Source organism: Puntigrus tetrazona, chromosome 22 (genome assembly GCF_018831695.1).
Source record: "Puntigrus tetrazona isolate hp1 chromosome 22, ASM1883169v1, whole genome shotgun sequence".
Taxonomy (NCBI): domain Eukaryota; kingdom Metazoa; phylum Chordata; class Actinopteri; order Cypriniformes; family Cyprinidae; genus Puntigrus; species Puntigrus tetrazona.
This window is the reverse complement of record NC_056720.1, coordinates 8,905,809-8,926,475: the sequence shown is the minus strand read 5'-3', so window position 1 is coordinate 8,926,475 and position 20,667 is coordinate 8,905,809. Positions and strand designations below refer to the sequence as shown.

The following is a 20,667-nucleotide window of genomic DNA, read 5'->3' as shown; positions in this document are numbered from 1 at the left end:
TTCTCATTACTGTAGTTTATGCACACCGTCTGGCACGCGAAGTCCTTGAGCTTTCGCCAGTATCTCTCTGGCACTTCTTTCCCTTCGCTGAAGATGGAGGGCGACCCGTGGTGAGGGCCTGGACAATGATGAAGGGCCAGCATTAGCAAACCGCGCTCTATTTTTCCCTCCCTTTCTCTGAATGATGTCCTGATGGGTCACCAGATGCCAGTCTGAGCACTTTGTCATTTGGAGTTCCCGCTTACTGAATACGGTGTGTAATGTGTGGATAGATGTACATAGCACCCAACGGCCAAAACAAGCATCAAACAAGCATCTCCGTTTTCTGCTGAATGACCGGCTAACCTCTAATATTCATAATCTGATCAAGGATGAGCTCGCTGTCCTCGAAACACCTCTCAATCAGAATAAAAGTCTTGAAGGTGACCTTCACGGTCCTTAAGAGATTTAGATGCTGTGGTTGCCTCAAGGTCATTCAAGTGTTAGTATGCTATTTGCTTTCTTTTACTCTTCTTGTACTCTTCATTTCTCGCTGACTGTCTCAAATTTGATAGGTCTTATCAAATTAATGCTCCGTTGTTTTTTTGTTTCCACCTCTTTTAGCATGTGATGGGTCCTGACGCAGAGGATCTGATGTTCGTTGTGCATTATACGCCTCTTACCTGACTGTCAATGATCAGCTGAGTGACATGAAGCAACCTAATGGATCAATAAAATAAAAGGCTTGTCACACTTGATTGGAAATAATTGCTAATTCAGAAAGTAATAACATCATATATATATATATTCTTAAGGAAATTATGTGACACCATTTGTCTATACCGATTTTAAGTGAAAAGTAGTTTGCTTTTTGTTAATGTAGGTGAAGAGTAGGTAGGTAAAGAGTAGGTGATTTAGTTCAAAAACATTTTTGTTAAGCTGTTTGAAAGTATCTTCACATCCTGATAGATGAATTTAATTTATGTGTTTATATCACCTGTGGAAATTGTTAAAATGTTCATTCAGTTATATCCCTTAGTTCGAGGGCTACGATAGACTGCTTGTCAGTTTATGTATTTGCATACCTGACGTAATACATCATCAGCAGAGCTTGACATTAACTTTTTGGCTCACCAGCCACTGTGGCTAGTGGTTTTCCAAATTTAGCACCCACTCTGCATTTTCACTGACCACAATTTACTTGTTGTCAAGTTTCATATGACTTAATACCAATCATGTGAAATCTGCGTCTACATTCACCAGTAGGTGGTAGCAAGTGACTATATTTTAATTGAGTCATTGAAGATTCCTTCAAACTGCTGATTCATTCATGAAAGAAGCAAGTGCCTGAATGGACCACTGAACCATTTACTCAAATGATTCAAACCTCAAAAACTCGAATCATTCATTAACAAAACGACTGTTCTGCTGTGATCTTTGTTTATTTTTATTAACCAAATGAAGCAAAAACAGTTGATGGATCCTTTCATTTTTCTTCTATGTGCAGTTGCTTGTTGCTTTGTTTTCGCCACAAGGTTCTCTCACATAGACATGCTGCTTAAAGTCAGAACCATTTTCAGCAAAATTTCAGTGCAGTTAGATGCTTTAATCAGATTAGTGGTCCGGTCGAGCAAGTAAAATTTTCTCCTTTCACTTGCCTCTTAAAAAAATTGACTTGTCTCAGACAAGCACTAATGGCGAGTTCTGCTTCTGTATAGAAAATTCAACCCACCAGAGTGGCTAGTTGGAGTCACTGTGTTGTCCACCACAGCTGAAATCCAGCACATTTGGCGAGTCGGAGGGTGTTAATGTCAAGCCCTGGTCATCAGCGTGTCCCATTGAGCTATTGCAGACTGAGCGAGAAAGGAAGTTATTGTAATATTATTTGCTTTGTCCTGGGAAGTTTTCTTTCCAGTGACTAAGACATAACATAATTTGAGACAAATCCATCTCTCATTGTATGTCTGGTTAGTGTTTGTATGTTTTGACGGAGGCGTGGCTTAGGAGAGTGATTTGCATAGAGGGTGGGATCTTATGCTTTCAAAGCTAGCATGCCTTTTCGAAATCGCCTACCCTAGCTTTAAATGTTCTTCTGGATGCATTAATGAGAAACTTTTTTTTTTGGAGCCCCTTCAATAAACACAAACAAATCGGCAACAATAAACCCGCTAATGCTTTTGCTGTTTCACAGATGAGGCGTAAAATCATCTTTTAATGTACTAGACCAGTTATCAGACACGGGCAGACCCTGTCTGTTTTGACCTGCTCTCTTTTCTCGACGCTCTCGCTTCATCCATTTGCCAAAGTTTTATGTCTCTCCTACAGTCCTGAAGCTTTTAATTAGGCCTCTCTCACACGGTAACAGTCCTCTCTCGATGTGCCCCTGAAGAGCTACACCGAAGTATAAAGGAAACAGCGATAGGCTTTCATAACGCGAAAGGTCACAGATATAAACATTTCTGACCTCCCATACGTGCGACAGCTGTGGATTAAATCGAAAAGACTTATGAAACTCGCACGTTTAAAGAGCCACGATGAGTGTCACAAGGGATTGTTCAAATTTGGAAAAGACTTTGAAGGATGGGAGAAAGTTGTGAGAAAGTGCAAAACATCTTCACCAACCATCTGCCAGTGGCCTCATTTTGTTTAGAACAAATTGCCTGGGTTTCTTTGATTCCATGTTGCGAAGTTCCCTCACGGTTTCTCATCAATGAAGTCCTAACTGATGGTCCGCTGCGGCTTAAAAGTGCCAGCGAATCATCCACGTCTGAAGTGTTTTGTTGCTTTATTGCCACCAGCAGCACCTACGCTGAATTTTGATAGCATGAAAACTGAAGAACCCTCAAAAAAAAAATCTGTAAAGCCTTTTGAGATTCATGAGAAGCAGCTGGGTTGGAAGATTATCAAATGTTCCCGGTGCTCAAGAGTCCAGTCACTACTTTTCCTTGAAGTCCTGGCTCAGACGCCATTTCCATAACAGCCATATAATACAGACTTTGGAGAAATGCGAGGCGGGTAAAAGCAAAGTGAGACTTTCACTTTTTCCTTTTGCAGGATGTGCCGCAGGATAAACCAGGCCTAGTTTTGATTTGAGCTTGTGTTAGGTCAACTAAGGGCCATTTTGTTAAGATTAATATGCCACGGTTTAAAACGCTCATAGCGATTAAATACCGCAGGCTCTTCTCTGTCTTTCTTTCAGCCTGTTACTGGCATGTGGACATGAATCGATTACGTGAGCTCTGTAAGTCTAGATATAATATCACTTGAGCCGTGAGCTGTAAAAGATTCAATTCCATTCTCCACTCAACCTGGAAAATCTCTAGTGCCTGTAACGCATCAGCGTTTAATTTTTTCATTCTTGTCAGAGAAAAATTTAAATTAGTTCACAGGATGCTCTAAAAATTTAATATCTGACCTGTTGATTGATTCATAGTAACATACGCACTATAAAACTAAACTTCAGGAGTAATAATTGCATTTAAATATGGGAGTAAATCCCCTAAATTGTTGTTTTGTGTTTGTAAAGAACAGAACGCACTCTGTTGAAGACTGACACCATAGCATCAAAGTAAAATTACAATGACTGGAGACTTGTGCTAAATCCCCATCATGTGTTGTGGTCTGTTTATGTTTGGAAGGCTATTTCACAGAACACACTTTTGAAGGGTTGCCATGTCCACTTATTATAATTCATGCTTTTGAAGTGCCTTTGAGCTTGTTGTTTGGGTTTGGCTTATAAAGGGATACAATTTATGGAGTTAATAAACTAGACAGGTGAGTATTTGAGATGTGATTTATTTACCAAATAATGCATTTGGATTTGAATTTGAATTTATTATGGGCTTGTTTTATTTGAGTTATTTATTTTTAGTAAGATCTGGCAACTAAGGTTGCAAAGGGATGGAAAAAGTCCTAAAAGTTACCAGAAGTTACTGAAGAAAAGTTTAGTTATTTATGGACCAAGCATTTTTTTTTGTAGTAAGGCGGCAATGTCCAGGAAATTTCTGAAAGGTTTTCCAATACTTTTGGAGATTTTCGAAAACACTTTTTTTGGAACCCAATGCTAATGATTCAAAACGTACTCTGTGCTTTGTTTATAAAAAAAGAGACATAACTCTGATTCATGTTTGAATACATCAACAATATTTTAATATAGGGACCAATTCTGTTGTCTGTTGTCATTGGAAACAACCCTACGATGGGTGCCGCTGCATGTGTTGGGTTACAATAGTTTTTGGCTTTTCAATTAAAAAGAACTGCATATGGAGAAGTAATGTGTAATTTTAAGCCATGCTCGGCTCAGTTCCCGGATGACATACCGAGGACGTTTTCAAAATGAGAAATGCATTGCTCCCTGAGCCTTGGGGCATTTGGGATTGCACATCAATACTGTTTACTATACTCAGCTTGACGTGTACACGCTCATGTAAACAATACCTTTATCTTTGTCCTCCAGTGAAGTAATTGCTTGTGTTTGCAGTCCTGGTCCCTGTCTGATGTGTCTTTCTCTATGTTTGTGTTGTAGAGGTGATCAGGCAGAGGTACGCGGACCTGCCGGGAGAGCTGCTGATCGTGGAGCTGGAGAAGGACCGGAACGGCCTGGGACTCAGTCTGGCGGGGAACAGGGATCGCTCCTGCATGAGCATCTTCGTGGTGGGGATCACCGCCGGAGGACCGGCCAGCAGAGACACACGTATCCGAGTGGGAGACGAGCTGTTAGAGGTCTGCAGCTGTCTGTCTGTCATCCATCTAATATTCATTCATTCGTTCCTTCTATCTGTCTGTCTATCAATCATTACTTTATTCCTTCTGTCTGTCTATCCATCTATCATTAATTCTTTCAATCTATTTTTCATCTATCAAATTCAAATTCAAATTCAAATTTTATTTGTCACATACACATACATACATGGTACGACATGCAGTGAAATGCTTTTTACAACTGTCCAGCATCAAAATAGAAAACAGAAAAACAGAATTTAAATATATATAAATATAAAATAAAATAATGTATAAAAATATGTATAAAAAAGTGTGCAAAGTTTAAAAAATAAAATGTAAATAAGTGTAGTGTAAAAAAAAGTGTAAAATGTAAAGTGGCTGTGCGAGTGTCCAGTGCAAAGTGGCTAGTGCAATTGTCCAAAGTAAGTGGCGAGTATCTGGGGAAAGAGGGGTGAACATCGAATCCCGGTAATTAGGTGCTGGGTGTTCTCTGGTTCAGACTCGAATGGCCTGCATGGAAGAAGCTCCTCCTCATTCTCTCTGTGTTTGCCTTCAGGGAACGAAAGCGCTTTCCTGAACGCAGCAGAGAAAAGAGTCCATTGTTGGGATGGCTGAGGTCTTCCACGATCTTCCTGGCCCTGGTACAGCACCGCTTGTTGTAGATGTGCTGCAGCACAGGGAGCTCAGTGCGGATGGTGCGCTCAGCTGACCGCACCACCTTCTGAAGGGCTCGCCTGTCCTGCATGGTGCTGTTTCCAAACCAGGAGGTGATGTTTCCCGTCAGGACACTCTCGATGGTGCAGGTGTAAAAGTTCCTGAGCACCTGAGATGGGAGTCTGAAGTCCCTTAAGCGCCTCAGATGGTATAGACGCTGCCGGGCCTTCTTCACCAGGGTGTTAATGTGACAGGACCAAGACAGGTCCTGCGTGATGTGAACACCCAGGTACGGAAACTGTCCACTCTCTCCACTGGGGTCCCGTCGATCTTGATGGGATGGTAAGAGCGCACCTGCTTCCGTGCTGAAGTCCACTATTAACTCCTTTGTTTTGCTGACGTTCAGGAGCAGATTGTTCTCCTGACACCATCTCTCCAGGTTGTTGATCTCCTGAAGGTAGGCCATCTCATCGTTGTTGGAGATAAGGCCCACCACGACAGTGTCGTCAGCAAATTTAATGATGGTGGTGGAGTTTGTAGTGGCCACACAGTCATGTGTGTACAGCGAGTACAGCAGGGGCTCAGAACACAACCCTGAGGGGCTCCAGTGCTGAGAGTGAGGAGGATGAGGTGTGTTTTCCCATCCGTACGGCTTGTGGTCTGTCGGTCAGGAAGTTGGTGATCCAGTGACGCAGGGATGGGCTGAGTCCCAGGACCTCCAACTTCGAGGTGAGCGTGGAGGGAACTATGGTGTTGAACGCTGAACTATAGTCCACGAACAGCATTTTCACATAGTTCCCTTTCCTAAAATCCAGGTGGCTTGTGGTTGTGTGGAGGAGGTGTGTGATGGCATCCTCCGTGAGACCGGTTTTGGCGGTAAGCAAACTGAAGTGGGTCCAGTGTGTCCGGTAGTGATGCGGTGATGAAGTCTCTGACGAGTCTCTCAAGCACTTCATCACTACAGACGTCAGAGCTACAGGGCGGTAATCATTTAGGCAAGATGGTTGAGGTTTCTTGGCACAGGAACAATGATGGACTCTTTGAAACATGAGGGGACTATAGACTGTTTCAGGGAGAGATTAAATATCTCAGAGAACACCGGTGCTAGCTGGTCAGCACAGGCTCTCAGAACCCGACCTGTGATGCCGTCAGGTCCTGCTGCCTTCCTGGTATTCACTTTCCTGAATGCCCTCCTTACGTCGTGCTCCGAAATGGTGAACGCGATTTCCTCTCCGGCTCTCTCGGCGTGCGTGCTGTTCATCATGCCGCTAGCGGCGCTAGCGTGATTAGCGTGATTAGCTGCAGCCTCAAACGAGCATAAAGGTGTTTAGCTCGTCTGCCAGAGAAGCATCCGCGCTCTCCACTCTGGAGGTTGGCGTTTTATAGTCCGTGATGTTTCTCAGTCCCTGCCAAAGGCTCCTAGAGTCACTGTGTTGAAACTGTGACTCAAGTTTCCTCCCGTAGCGCCTCTTTGCCTCCTTTACCGCTCTGCGCACGCCGTACGACGCAGCCTTGTATTCAGTCATATCCCCGGTGACTATCCCCGTGTTATAGGCTGCGGAGCGGGATCTCAGAGAGTCGCGGATAGTTTTGTCTACCCACGGCTTCTGGTTGGGAAACGTCCTGATGACGGTTTTCTCTACCGTGTCATCCGCTAGTTTCCCGATGAATCCCACCACCGCTTCCGTGAACACGTTGACGTCCTCGGAGCTACACCTGAACATGGCCCAGTCTGCGTCATCCAAAGCGTCCTGCAGGGCGGCCACCGAATGGTCAGTCCAGCGTGACACCTCCCTCTGTACCGGGGCTTCCTGTTTCAGCCTCTGTTTGTAAACAGGTACGAGGAAAATGGCGGCATGGTCCGATTTACCAAACGGCGGGAATGATTTTGCCTGGTAGCTGTCTCTGAAGGGTATCATCTCTATTTGTCTATTTACCATCTATTATTAATTTTTTGTTCCTTCTATCTCTATCCATCTATCATTCATTCCTTTGAATCCTTCTGTGTGTATCTATCATTTATCATTTGTTCCTTCTGTCTATTTATCGTCTATCATTCATTCCTTTCACCTCTCATATCCATCCATCTGTCATTCATTCCTTTGAGTCCTTCTATTTGTCTTCATCTATCATTTTTCCTTCCATCCTTCTATCCATTCATCTATCTTATCTCTTATTCATTCTTTCCTTCTTTTTATCTATCATTCATTTGGTTCTTCCCTCCATCCATCGATCCATCCATTGGATAATTCTTTTTTTCTGTCTGTCTGTCTGTCTGTCTATCCTTCCTTCCTTTTATCCATCCATTCATCTATTGTTGATCTGTCAATCTGCACAATTTTCACTTTCACGCTAAAAGTGCAAGCAAATTTCACAAAAATGTACAAAGAAACGGCAAGTCACAATGAAACAAATAGCATTTTGAATAGTTTATGAATGTGTGAATATAGACTGCATTTAATATTTATTGAAAAATTTAACAGTAAAAATAGCAAATATTTGTAAATACTGTGTTAACGACATTTAAATTTGATATTCAATATTATATATAGAATTAATATTAATGAGTGAACTATATTACCCAAATAATATAATTTATTACTAATGATACAGAAATATGAATTAAACCAAACATCCAGTGAAGAACTATGGGTCAGTTGTCAGGATTTAGAAGCTATCTATTTCTCTCTTTCTCTAGGTAATAGCCTTTTCCTGTTGAGCCCCTTGTAATCCAAGGGGAAAATGGTGGTCTCTATCAGTTTCATTTTCATTCTGGTCTAATGCTGAATGAAGCATGGGGCTTGGGGGTCATCCGGGTGACTCTCAAACAGCCAAAATCACTTTGAGTCTTGAGGGGCTCTCTGTTGTGGATCTGGATCACCTGGTCCCTCTCTCTTTCCCTCTACCTGTATCTGCGCCTCAACTATTAATGTGCAAACGAGAGTGAGGGATTCTGCCTCAGTTGGCCAGATGAATTTCAAATGAAGTTTCAGACTGTGTCTGTGCCTCCCTCTCCTGCTCGCTTTATCTCTCCGAGTGTTTCTCCAGCTCCTTCAACCCCGCAACCTCGCCCTAAGACATTATTCAATGCGAAACTGATAATGCCAAGTCACTTTTATGTTGTTATACATGCACAGTTTATTCATTTGTGAGTGTGACTCTGAATTGAATTAGCCGAACGCCACAGGAATTGTCCTCTCATTTAAAATTTAAATAGTATATAAAATAAAATTCTTATCTTTTTCCTTGATGTTTTTCCTCAGATTATTGAAAATTAAAAAAATCTAATCTATATTTTAATATTTAATATATAACAATTTGAGAAGTGTATTTACTTATTTGTACCTATGTATCTAATATGCACAATATATTGAAATATATTGAATTACAATTCATATTATAAGTAATAACAAAAACACTGTGTGGATATATATATATATATATATATATATATATATATATATATATATTGTGATTTAGTCGGCTGCCCCTCCTCTTTATTGTCACCATCACCCCGTCCTTTATTCGCCGCCCTTCACCAGGCTCCCGACGGGAGTGGGTGTGTTCGAGAGGAGGGGCGTGGTATCGGCCAGGTCTGGCGGCGTGTGACGAGGCACACCTGAAGGGGATTTAGCCTTGTCACCGCCGCCGTTAAATGCCCTGCGCGCCTCTCCTCGGGAGACCGGTCTCTTCCCCGTGCATGCATGCGCTGGTGTCCTCGTGGGTCCAGGAAGGGTGCGTGAAGGAGCTCGTCCCCCCCGCTAGACAAGCGCGTCGTGGGACCCGTACAGTCCAGGCGACGACTGCACCGGATACGGCTGACGGGCCAGGATGCCGAGCCGTTAAATCCCTAAATCTCTGACGACCGGAGGAAAGAAGCGACGGAGATGCCGCGGAAGAAGCCGCCGCCCCTCGCGCCCCCGAACAGGAGAGGGGAGCGCGCGCACCGCGGACTCCGCCCTTACCTGGACCCTGCCCCTGGAACACTACCTGACCTTCCACAATCCCAGAAGCACAACGAGGGCACCAGTTTCCCCTTTTATTTGGACACTTTTCCCCTTGGACACTTTATTTTGTACTATTTTTGTTAATAAAAAAGCCTCTCCGAGGCCTGACGCCACGCCCACTGTGTCTGTCGTTGGCTCCTCCCGTCACAGTGGTGGAGAATGCGGGCAAGGCGGAGCTTAGACGGCACAGTTGGGCGACATCTGATGACGTCATCCTCTCGCTGGTACCCATGCCGGGACGGAGGAACAACGGAGACTTCGCTCCCAGCCACCAGGAAGGGTAAGTGACGCTTGCGTTTACTGTCATTTACCCGGTGGCTGGTTGAGCATGTCGACTAATTCCCGGTTTCTCTGTCCCGGTGCGAGAGGAGTTGCCGAGAGGAATCCCTGCCCCGCCCACTCCGACCGCTGGAGCCTGGTTGAGGAAGGTAGCACTCCTGCGTGGCGGCACCGCCTGACGGGGTTGACGCTTGGGAGAGGGAATGTGACGAGTCGGCTGCCCCTCCTCTTTATTGTCACCATCACCCCGTCCTTTATTCGCCGCCCTTCACCAGGCTCCCGACGGGAGTGGGTGTGTTCGAGAGGAGGGGCGTGGTATCGCCAGGTCTGGCGGCGTGTGACGAGGCACACCTGAAGGGGATTTAGCCTTGTCACCGCCGCCGTTAAATGCCCTGCGCGCCTCTCCTCGGGAGACCGGTCTCTTCCCCCGTGCATGCACGCTGGTGTCCTCGTGGGTCCAGGAAGGGTGCGTGAAGGAGCTCGTCCCGCCGCTAGACAAGCGCGTCGTGGGACCCGCACAGTCCAGGCGACGACTGCACCCGGATACGGCTGACGGGCCAGGATGCCGAGCCGTTAAATCCCCTAAATCTCTGACGACCGGAGGAAAGAAGCGACGGAGATGCCGCGGAAGAAGCCGCCGCCCCTCGCGCCCCCGAACAGGAGAGGGGAGCGCGTGCGACCGCCGGACTCCGCCCCTTACCTGGACCCTGCCCCCCTGGAACACTACCTGACCTTCCACAATCCCAGAAGCACAACGAGGGCACCAGTTTCCCCTTTTATTTGGACACTTTTCCCCTTGGACACTTTATTTTGTACTATTTTTGTTAATAAAAAGCCTCTCCGAGGCCTGACGCCACGCCCACTGTGTCTGTCGTTGGCTCCTCCCGTCACAATATATATATATATATATATATATATATATATATATATATATTATACAGTATACAGTATAACAATGTGTGTGCACTGTATATTTATAGAAATATTAAATTAAAATATTAGAATATGCATAAATGAATATACATGTAAATATTAAAAATATATACTGTATGTGTGTGTATTTATATATACATAAATGTACACATATAATGTAAACAAAAACTTTGATTTAAGTAGTAATATATATTATGTTCCACATTATATTTCAGATTAATTCAGGCAATTATTGATATGTAATATTTCAGAAAATAGCACAAAACTTACTTTAATTTACATTCAGCTCAAATTCAGGAAGGCATTCGAAGGCAATTAATTTCTGAAAGAACTCAGCTGGTCCTCCATATTGCTGCATCCCACAATAAATTCCCTCATCTTTTCCCGTTCAGATGGCATTTTGGTTTCCTCGTTCGTTTCCTCTTCGGAATTGCCTATCGATTTAACAATTTGGTCGACACATACGAATGGCGTATTTTGGTGTGGAATTCGAGGCTCGGAGCTGTGCTTGCTGACCTTCTGTCTAATATCTGTCTCCATTAGATGTGAACACACTGCGGCATTAGTCACGATCTGCTAGTGCTCCCGCCTAATGATTCTGTCACAGGTGATCGGAGACACAAGTCAAACGCTCACAAACTCGGCTCAGCAGAGCAAACTCTTACACAAAAATACCACGCTATTATGTGGTTCTGAGTTCAGATTTAGATGTTTGTTTATATATTGGTTGTTGACTAAATAACATGGACATGATAGGCTTTTTCAACATTCAGATTTCAGGTAAGAGTGGAAGTGTAAAGTTTATATGAAACTTGTTGCCGTTTTCCCCAAAGTTTTTCAGTTTTACTTTTTAATTATTTTTTTTGTTTTGTTACCTTTTTCTTCCATATTTTACCTGTTTTACCTCTGTTGCAGTGTGTGTGAAAGAGAGAAAGAGATTTTGTTCTGTTCCTTTTCTAATTTTTACTTTACATTTTCATACATTTATTATTTTTGTATTGTTATTATTACATACATTTTTAATGTTTTGTTTTGTTGGTATTTCCCCCCACCCTTTCTTCATTGTCCACTGCAGTGGTGTGTTGTTTTGTTTTAAGTTTTGCATTCCCTCCCCCAAGTTTCTCTGTTGTTGTCCTTTTGTTTTATTTTCACATCTCAGTTATACTCTTAAATCTTTACACATTTGTTCACTTTTTGTTTTTGTTTTGATTTATTTGTTTTCCTCCGTTTTTTAGTTTTTTGCTTTGTTTTTGTTTGGCTTTGCTTTACTTTTTTCATTTAATTCTCTTTTTTAATATAATTTTTTAAATTATTATTTATAGTTATTTTCACACTCTTTAGTTTTTTTGCCTGGTTGCGATACTAAGTTTCTTTGTTTTGTTTAGCTTTGTTTTTGGCTTTGCTTTTAAAAAAAAAAAAAAAAAAATTAAACGTTTCACTTTTGCGATTTTACCCCAAGTTTCTCTGTTTTGTTTTGCTTTGCTTTGCTTTGTTTTTGGCTTTGCTTAGATTTGATTAAATCTTTTTAAACGTTTCACTTTCGCGGTTTTACCCCAAGGTTTGCTTTTTGTTTAGTTTTTTTTGTGTGTGTGTGTGTGTGTGTGTGTGTGTGTGTGTGTGTGTGTGTTTTTGACATTTTTTTTTTTTTTTTTTTTTTTTTTTTCTTTTACTGTTTTCTGTAACAAGTCTTGTTTTTTGTCCTGTGCTAACATAATTTCCTGTGTTTCTAACAGATAAACAACCAGGTGTTGTACGGCAGGAGCCATCAAAACGCCTCGGCCATAATAAAAAGCGCAGCATCAAAGGTCAAACTCGTCCTAGTCAGGTAAGAGACCCTCAGAGATGACCCTCAGCCTGCTGTTTATACACGCGACCATCTGTTCACCGTTAAGAAATGACTCTCATTTCAGCTTTGTTAGGAATTCTTTAACTCATTAAAAATAATGACATCGTGAATTTATTATGATGTGTTTGTTTTTACCTCTGGAGTTATATCAGAATAATATCATTATCCATTATTAACTCGTTGACGGCTATGATGTTTACAGCGAGCTCGAAATGTTGTGCGTTATCTCGAGTCTCGAGCTTCAACCAAACAAGCTTGCAGAAACCGACCTTCTTGTCTTTTTGCTGTTACTCAAAGCAAGCAATCTCGCTCTCCCAAAGACGAATATATTGCTTTTTTTTTTTCTCCTGTCCAAACTCCTTGATCAAGCTGAAAACCCAAGGCACCGTGGCTAATTAGGATCATAAAACAGGCTTTTTAAGAGGCAATTGCAGTCCGTATAGGACTGAAGCAATCAGAGTCAGTGCCAGAGCTTTTATTGAACATATGAGTTAAGAAAAAAATATTTCTCACATTTTTATTTTTGCGGTTTCTACGCTTTTGGTTTGGTGTGTGTGTGTGCTTTTTTGACTACTGTTTTATAAATACCGTTCATTCAGAATTCAAAGGCAAATTCTTGAAAAAAAAGGCTCTTATGTCAGATTTTCATGTTAATCCATGTTAAAAAAATATTAATGCTGACAAAAATGTTTCTGTTGAAGTACTATCAAGCCAAAATGTCACAGGAAATGAAGTTTTCCTCTGTGCATGCAGGAGTTAGTGATAAAATTTGCATGCAAGAAATATGAAAATGTCACTGATTAAGGCCAGAAACGAGTTTTTGTGGAATTCATTGACTATAAAATACCGTATAACGTATTAGTAAAAATCTCAACATACCAGTCAGTTTAACCCCTTATATACATTCTAGTGTTATTCTAGCTCTCTAGCATTTTGAACCCCATATCACGTTGTCTCTTGTCACTTTGGAAAGTGGAGTCATTATTCCTAAGTGCCGAATCAAACACACGCTGCCTTGTGTGTACTGGCAACACGAGCAAAGCCATGTGACATTGATGCTTTGATGTGATGCTTGATGGCCTTTTGATGGCTGTGTTTCTGGAGTTGTCGTGTTCCAGAGAGCGAGGTGCAGTACGGTTAAATAAACTGCTACCGCTATAAAGCAGTTTTTGATAGTTTACAGGATTTCTGTAATGCAGCATGTGGTTTTGAAGCAGCCCGGCCCCTTCGGTCCGTCGTAAACGATAGCTGGCGTATTCAGAGATTTCTCATCTGATTGTGCTCATATCTCGTGTTTTGCATTGAGTGTTTGTTAGCCTGACCTTTATTTGACTGCTTGTTTTGTCAGGTTTTGCTGATAGCGGCTATGTAAAGACACCAATATCTCCTCGCTATCTACAGCTAATTATCAGAGGTCTGAGAAATATGACGGGCAATCAAAACAACATTAACATGCTACTGAATGCTAATCAATTCACTTTAATGGTTTGCGTCTAGTTAGGTCCGTAATTCAAACTGTTGGGAAAGCCTTTGTTTGATTTGTTATGTGCAGTTGTTCAGATATATGTGTATATGTGTGTGTGTGTGTGTGTGTGTGTATATATATATATATATTTATGTTCTTCTTGTTTTTTGTTTTGTTGTCATTTTACCCCAAGTTTGTTTGTTAGTTTGGTCTATAATTCAGACTTTTCAGTAAGTCTTTGTTGAATTATTTGTAATTTGTAATTTAAGGCTTTGTTGCAGTTTTTTGTTTTTGTTTGACATACCACCAAGTTTAAAAAAATATTTATTGTTAAATTATTATTATTATTATTATTATTTTATTTAATTTTTTTACATTAACATTTTTTTTGTAAATAAAAATTAACATGAAAATTAACATTTTTTCTCAAGTTTCCCCAAATGTCTGTTTTTAGTTTGTTTTTTATTGTGGTGGGTTTTTTTTGTTGTTGTTTTTGTTTTCGTTACTATTGTTATTTTTTGTCTTGTTGCCATTTTACCCCAAGTGGGTGTTTTAACAAAACAAGTTTACCATTTATTTTAGTTAGTCTGACTTACTGTCATTGATTTACCTCAAAATAAGTCAGATTAACTAAAATAAGCCTGGCCTGAAGTTTGTTTGTTTGTTACTTTTATCTGTTCGGAAAGCCCTTGTTTAAATGATTTATATTGCGTCAAAAGTCATGGTGGAATGCAGTCGAGGAAAACAGGATGCCATTTTAACTGGTCAGTGGTCAAGATTGAACCGCGTCCTCCTTTGACTCAAATGGCAAAATGTCACCGTCTCATTCCGTGCTGGTTAACGAAAGGATTGATGAAATCAGGACCCAAGTTCAGATTTGGCGTTTTGATCAGAAGGGGTTATTTGGAAAGAAGCTGAGGTTTGGATCGTTTCATAAATCCTGATCACCTACGTTGACCTCACCTTGACAGAAACACATTACCTATAATTGGAAACGGGTCATTTAGTGAGCAAAGACAATAACGCCAAGGTGAACTGAAGCAGGGTTGTAGGGAGCGGTATTACTGGTTACTCCAGGATTCATAGAGCAACATCTCAATTCATCTGGCCCATCAGTCCTTATCGATCTGAACAGAGAAAACTGCCAAGAGCCATGTGGGAACATGAGAAGTAGAGAGCGAGCCGGACCAACTCTGGCGTCGTCTAAAGGATGGGAATCATTTTTCTCCGTTAAGCCTTGTGCGAACACATGCGGTTTTTAAAGGGATAGTTCACCCAAAAAATGACAGTACTTTTATCAGTTACTCACTTCAATTTACTTCAGACCTTAGGAGTTCTGTTCTGAGCACAAAAGAAGACATTTTGAAGAATGTTGCCAACCACAGCTTATGGTAGCCATTGACTTCCATAGAATGAAAAATCTGCTCCACATTCTTCAAAATGTCTTTTTTTGTGTGTTCAGCGGAATACCGAAACCGATTTGAATTAACAGGAGAATTTTATTTAATTTATTACCTTAATCTATACCTTTAAAATGTTTTGCTGGTGAAATTGCAAATAATTAATGATTTTTTTTGTTTAATTGTTTGCATGATTTATACTTTTGCGTCAATGCATGTGACTTGCTGCTAAATGATTTTTAATATTTAATCTTTTCTGTCATTCGACAGGAATGAAGATGCTATCAATCAAATGGCTGTCGCTCCTTTTCCTTCCCAGCCTTCCTCATTCTTCTCCAGTGAGGTACAGTACATTATGAACAGCCATATATGACTTATTTGAGTACCGTTTTTTTTTATTTTGTTTTTTTGTCCAGTTCTAAGTTTAAATTATTTTATGTAATATTTTAATGTTAATGTAATATTTTAAAACACAATATTTTAATCACGTTTAATATGTACTATTGTTAGATTATATATTATTATGTTCTATTATTATATTATATATTATTTTATATTATATGTAATTTATTTATTTATTGCTTAAATTGCCTGTTTTGTCCCAATTATTTTGTCGATCACCATGCAAACTCATTGGCCCTAAGTCATGCTCCATATAACATAAATTATATGCTTATTCTCATGTTATGCCTTCAAGAAAATAAATAAACACAAAAAAAAAAATATATATATATATATATATATATATATATATATATATATTTACCACAAATGAATACATTTTAAATACATTTAATTTCTTGTAAAAATATAGATAATACATTTAATATTTCATATATTAACATATTAACATTATTTCATACATTATTGTTACTATACTGTTATTGCATTATATATGGTTGTTTTAATATGATGATTTGTTTGTGTGTTTGTTTGTTTGTTTGTTTATCTATGTATTTTTATTTTTATTTTATTTTTTTACAATTTTGCTGACAATTCTGAAAACTTATTGGTCCAAAATTGTGTACTACATAACAAACAATATGTAAATATGCTGAGCTACAAGCATTTTCATTTCCATTTTCAAAAATTACAAAATATATTTTTAATATTAAATTATTGTTGTTGTTATTGTTATTAAATAAATGTTTTTTAAATAACTGTTTTTCAGACACATCAAAATACGCCAGCAGCTCCAGCTCCAGCAGAGAAGCCACAGTTACCCGAGAGCAGAAACTCACCCGAGACGCCCATAATCAAGGTATCGAGTATGCAAATATGAATAATTAAACGTAAATAAAGATTCAATAAAAAGACAGTTTCCTATTGAGTCTAATAAGTGAAGAGTGCAGTGAATACTTCAGTGTGTTATGCTTGTCAGCCAGACTTCTCAACAGATATGATGCAAGAACGCAGCAACTATTGCCATCATTATGAAAACAATAATGACTCTTGACTCAGCGTTTTACGGCTCTATCCCGTCTCCCCTCGCTTTCATCCTCTCATTGTCAGTCTGAGCTCGGACCGGCTGTTTCTGCCCTAAATGTGAATTTGTTTTGGTAAACAAACAGCTGAAAACACCTCGGGGGCGCTTGACTCTAAACAGCAGCTCATTGTTACGGGCTGCCTCTAGCTTAACTCTGTCCTAGATGGAGGCTGTGAAAGCGGCTTTGACCTAGTTGAGGCTCTGTGGGGAGTATCTAGGCCTCGTGCTTTATTTTACCTGTTTGCCTGGTTCTTCATACAGGATCAGCCCAGCGTGGTGCAGACGGATCAGACGCAGAAGACTTTCAGAGAAGGAGAGTCGGCCTTAAAGGTGAGAACACCTGAGAAGATCTGAATCCCATACTATTTCATACTGAATGTTTATTCTATGTATTTGATTTATCATTTGATAAAAATCCTTTGTGCCACTTTCTAAAAATGTGTTCGGCTTATGTGAAGTAAATGCAAAAATGTGTATATATGTTGTATGTTGTGTGTGTGTGTGTGTGTGTGTGTGTGTGTGTGTGTGTGTGTATATAGATAGAGATAGATATACATATAGATAGATAGATAGATATACATATAGACAGAGATAGATATACAGATAGATAGATATACAGATAGATAGATGGATAGATAGATATAGATAGATATACGTATAGACAGAGATAGATAGATAGATGGATAGATATAGATAGATATACGTATAGACAGAGATAGATAGATAGATGGATAGATATAGATAGATATACGTATAGACAGAGATGGATAGATAGATAGATAGATATACAGATAGATATACGTATAGATAGATAGATATATAGATGGATAGATAGATATACGTATAGATAGATAGATATACAGATAGACAGAGATAGATATACAGAGAGATAGATAGATATAGATATACATAGATATAGATGGATAGATGAATAGATAGATAGATAGATATACATAGAGATAGATGGATAGATAGATAGATAGATAGATAGATATAGACAATAGGTGAACATTATTATATATGCTTCTGAATGTATCTAGAATCTTTTCTATGTACTAAAATATACATATTATAAAAATATAAAATGCACATATATTTATATGTATTTTTCCTTTTTTATTTACAGCTTTTGAATTTTGAATCCCAGATATTCATTGCAGACAATCTATTAATGGAAATTTGTTTAAACAAATATTTCAAACATTTATTGCATCACCAGTAATGCATCCCCCTCCTCGCCATTTTCCTCCCGAGTCAGAAAGTTCCACGAATGTTAGTTTGATAATTGCTCCATTAAACCGGGGCTGTGTGTTCTGCTGCACCGATACTAAACTAATTACGGTCTATTAATCATCTCAGAAGCTGAAATCCTCAGAGAAGATATTGGAGCCCCCGAGCGAACAGTCGCCCAAGCCTCTCGCGGAGCAGGTGTGTTTGCTCATTAAAGTGTACAAAACACCATCCGCAACGCACTTCACCTTTTTACTCACCGTTAGTGCGTTGCTTTCATTGAGTTCCTGCGAGTTGCACGGGACGCTTGCTCATTTAAACGGCTGCCAGATCAGCCCAGACTAAACACGTCTAACCTCTGTGTCTCTCTCCTGCAAACTCGTCCCTTGTCCTGGATCGTCTCCAGATCAGCGGTCTTCCAAAAATCCAGAGGAGCTCCACCAGGCCCTCAGCCGGTTCTCTGGAGGTCACGTCCCCGGGGTCGTCCCTGCCGGTCCCCGGCACCAGCCCTGACTTCGAGTACTGCAGCAAAGGTGCAGCGGTCGCAGGTTGTGTGTAAAACGCTGCACGTTCTTACTTTATATATTTTGCGCTGAAGCCGGATGCGTGTTTAATTCGAGGCTGAAATGAAAACAACACTGTGTCGCCGTGTGCCTCTTTGTTGTTTTTAAAAGCACCGTGTCTCTCTCTGTGTGTGTGTTTTAGACCCTGCTACGTGTCCCATAGTTCCAGGACAAGAGACTGTTATTGAGATTTCTAAAGGCCGCTCTGGACTGGGTCTCAGTATAGTCGGCTGCAAAGATACACAGCTGGTACGCTACAAGACGTATAATGTGTGTTTTTGCCTCTTTGTTTGTTGTCGTTGATTGTCTTGTTTTTTTTCTTGTTTTGTCTTGTTTTGCTTTTTGTACTTGTTTAGATTTTACTATATATTTTTTGTTAGTTTTCTGTATTATTTTCCTATAGTTTTTTTTATGTTTTGTTTCTGTCTTTGCTTCTGTCTTTTTGTTTTGTCTTAATTTTTTTTTTTACTATCGTTTTGTCTTTTTGTTTTAATTTTTTGCGCATTTGTTGTTTTTAGTTTTTTTTTGTCATTCGTATTTGTATTTTTACAGTGTTTTTATAGTTTTTTTTTTTGTTTGTTTAGTTGTGTCTGTTTGAATAACGGAACGAAAAAACTAAACAAATTCAAGACAAAAGTTTTTGCAAAAAAAAACGTTTTTGTTTTTATTTGTAGTTTTTGGTTTGTATTTTTTATTTACATTTTTGCTTTTTTTTTTCTCTGTTCACCTTTATTAGTTTATCTTTTTCTATGTAGCTTTTACTTTCTGCTTTTTTTATGTTGTATTTAGTTTTTTTTATGTTGTATTTTGTTTTTTTTAGATTTTCTGTTTTTACCATTTCAGTTTTCTAAATCAGCCACTGCGTTAGTTAGTAAATAGGCATAAATCATATACAGCTCATTTGATTGATCATCGCACAAATAATTTTCTGCGTTTAGCGGGCACTTTTATCCAAAGCGACTAACAAAACAGCACATTTGTTGTTGTCAATTGCTTATTTTTTACCCAAATCTGGTAGCATACACGCCCAGGATGCTTTTTTTATGTTCAGAAATAGCTAGATAAAAGTGACAGAGCTCATTCTTCCCAGTGTGCCGCAGGGCTGCATCAGAACAGGCAGGTCACAGCAGGAGCTTTTTGTCTGCCCTGACTTTCTCTGCCCGACCGCAGAGACGAACATCGCCTCGGGTTTTTATCAGTGTGCTGCCACCTCGCCATCATAATTCTGCAGCGCTCCGGCTCTGTGGGCTAGTTTAGCTGTCAAAGGCTTCCATGAGTCAACAAAACCACCCCTCGGGCTCCACAGGTTTTTATATAAAAGGATTTTAAAGGTGAAGGGAAGCAGAAATTATACCTCCTCGTGTCGCTCCAAATCAGTGCAGCATACTTCCTCCAAAGGAGATATTTCAGAAAATGTGCGGGTCGCTCTTTTTCATTTTCAGTTACAAAAAGCAGCGACTAAAGCTTTCGAGCTTCAATAAAGGGTGCAGATAAATTGATGAGTGATGAGTTTTTATGCTGTATTAATCTTTTGCTTGCGTGAGCTCCTGACTAAATCAAGTCGTGAATTGATCGTTACGTTTATGTGGCTTAAGTAATATTTTGTGCCATATTAAATAAAATAGTTTTCAGCGATTTTTAAGATGCGGTTGAAATAAAATAGAAATCTTACGTAAAAGCTTTTTTGCCTCGGCAACCAAATATAATTTGTAAGTTAAAGTGCTAAAGATGACTGAAGTGTTAAAATGACTCAAACTAATTAATAAAATAAAAAAGAAATGGCTGTCTAGAAATAGAAAATGAAAAATCACAAGCACTAGCAAAAATAGAACTGAAATGAAATAAACTGAGATGAAAAATAAGCGTAGCTCACCTAGCTGCTGCTTTAAAAAAGACTTGATAGGAATATATATATATATATATATATATATATATATATATATATATATATATATATATATATGTGTGTATATATGTGTGTAATCAACTGAAAAGTTAGTTCTAAAGCACTAAAAATGACTGAAAATTTAAAATTACTAAAACTAAAATAATATTAAATGGCTGTGTAGAAATAGAAAACAAAAGCACTAATAAAATTTACAA

At 39.6% G+C, this 20,667-nt stretch overlaps 1 protein-coding gene across 10 annotated transcripts in view; it reads left to right on the top strand.

Moving 5' to 3' along the window:
- Nucleotides 1–20,667, top strand: part of patj (PATJ crumbs cell polarity complex component) — a 103,463-nt gene that overhangs the window by 69,553 nt on the left and 13,243 nt on the right. For 6 of the 10 annotated variants that reach the window (XM_043223433.1, XM_043223441.1, XM_043223439.1 and 3 more), the window contains 8 exons: nucleotides 4,505–4,701; nucleotides 12,308–12,399; nucleotides 15,556–15,628; nucleotides 16,457–16,546; nucleotides 17,033–17,101; nucleotides 18,131–18,199; nucleotides 18,408–18,549; nucleotides 18,707–18,813. In XM_043223433.1, coding sequence (XP_043079368.1) covers nucleotides 4,505–4,701; nucleotides 12,308–12,399; nucleotides 15,556–15,628; nucleotides 16,457–16,546; nucleotides 17,033–17,101; nucleotides 18,131–18,199; nucleotides 18,408–18,549; nucleotides 18,707–18,813 — 839 coding nt within the window. The remainder of the gene's footprint in view (nucleotides 1–4,504; nucleotides 4,702–12,307; nucleotides 12,400–15,555; nucleotides 15,629–16,456; nucleotides 16,547–17,032; nucleotides 17,102–18,130; nucleotides 18,200–18,407; nucleotides 18,550–18,706; nucleotides 18,814–20,667) is intronic. The other 4 variants (XM_043223442.1, XM_043223443.1, XM_043223436.1 and 1 more) reach the window with 1 other exon arrangement.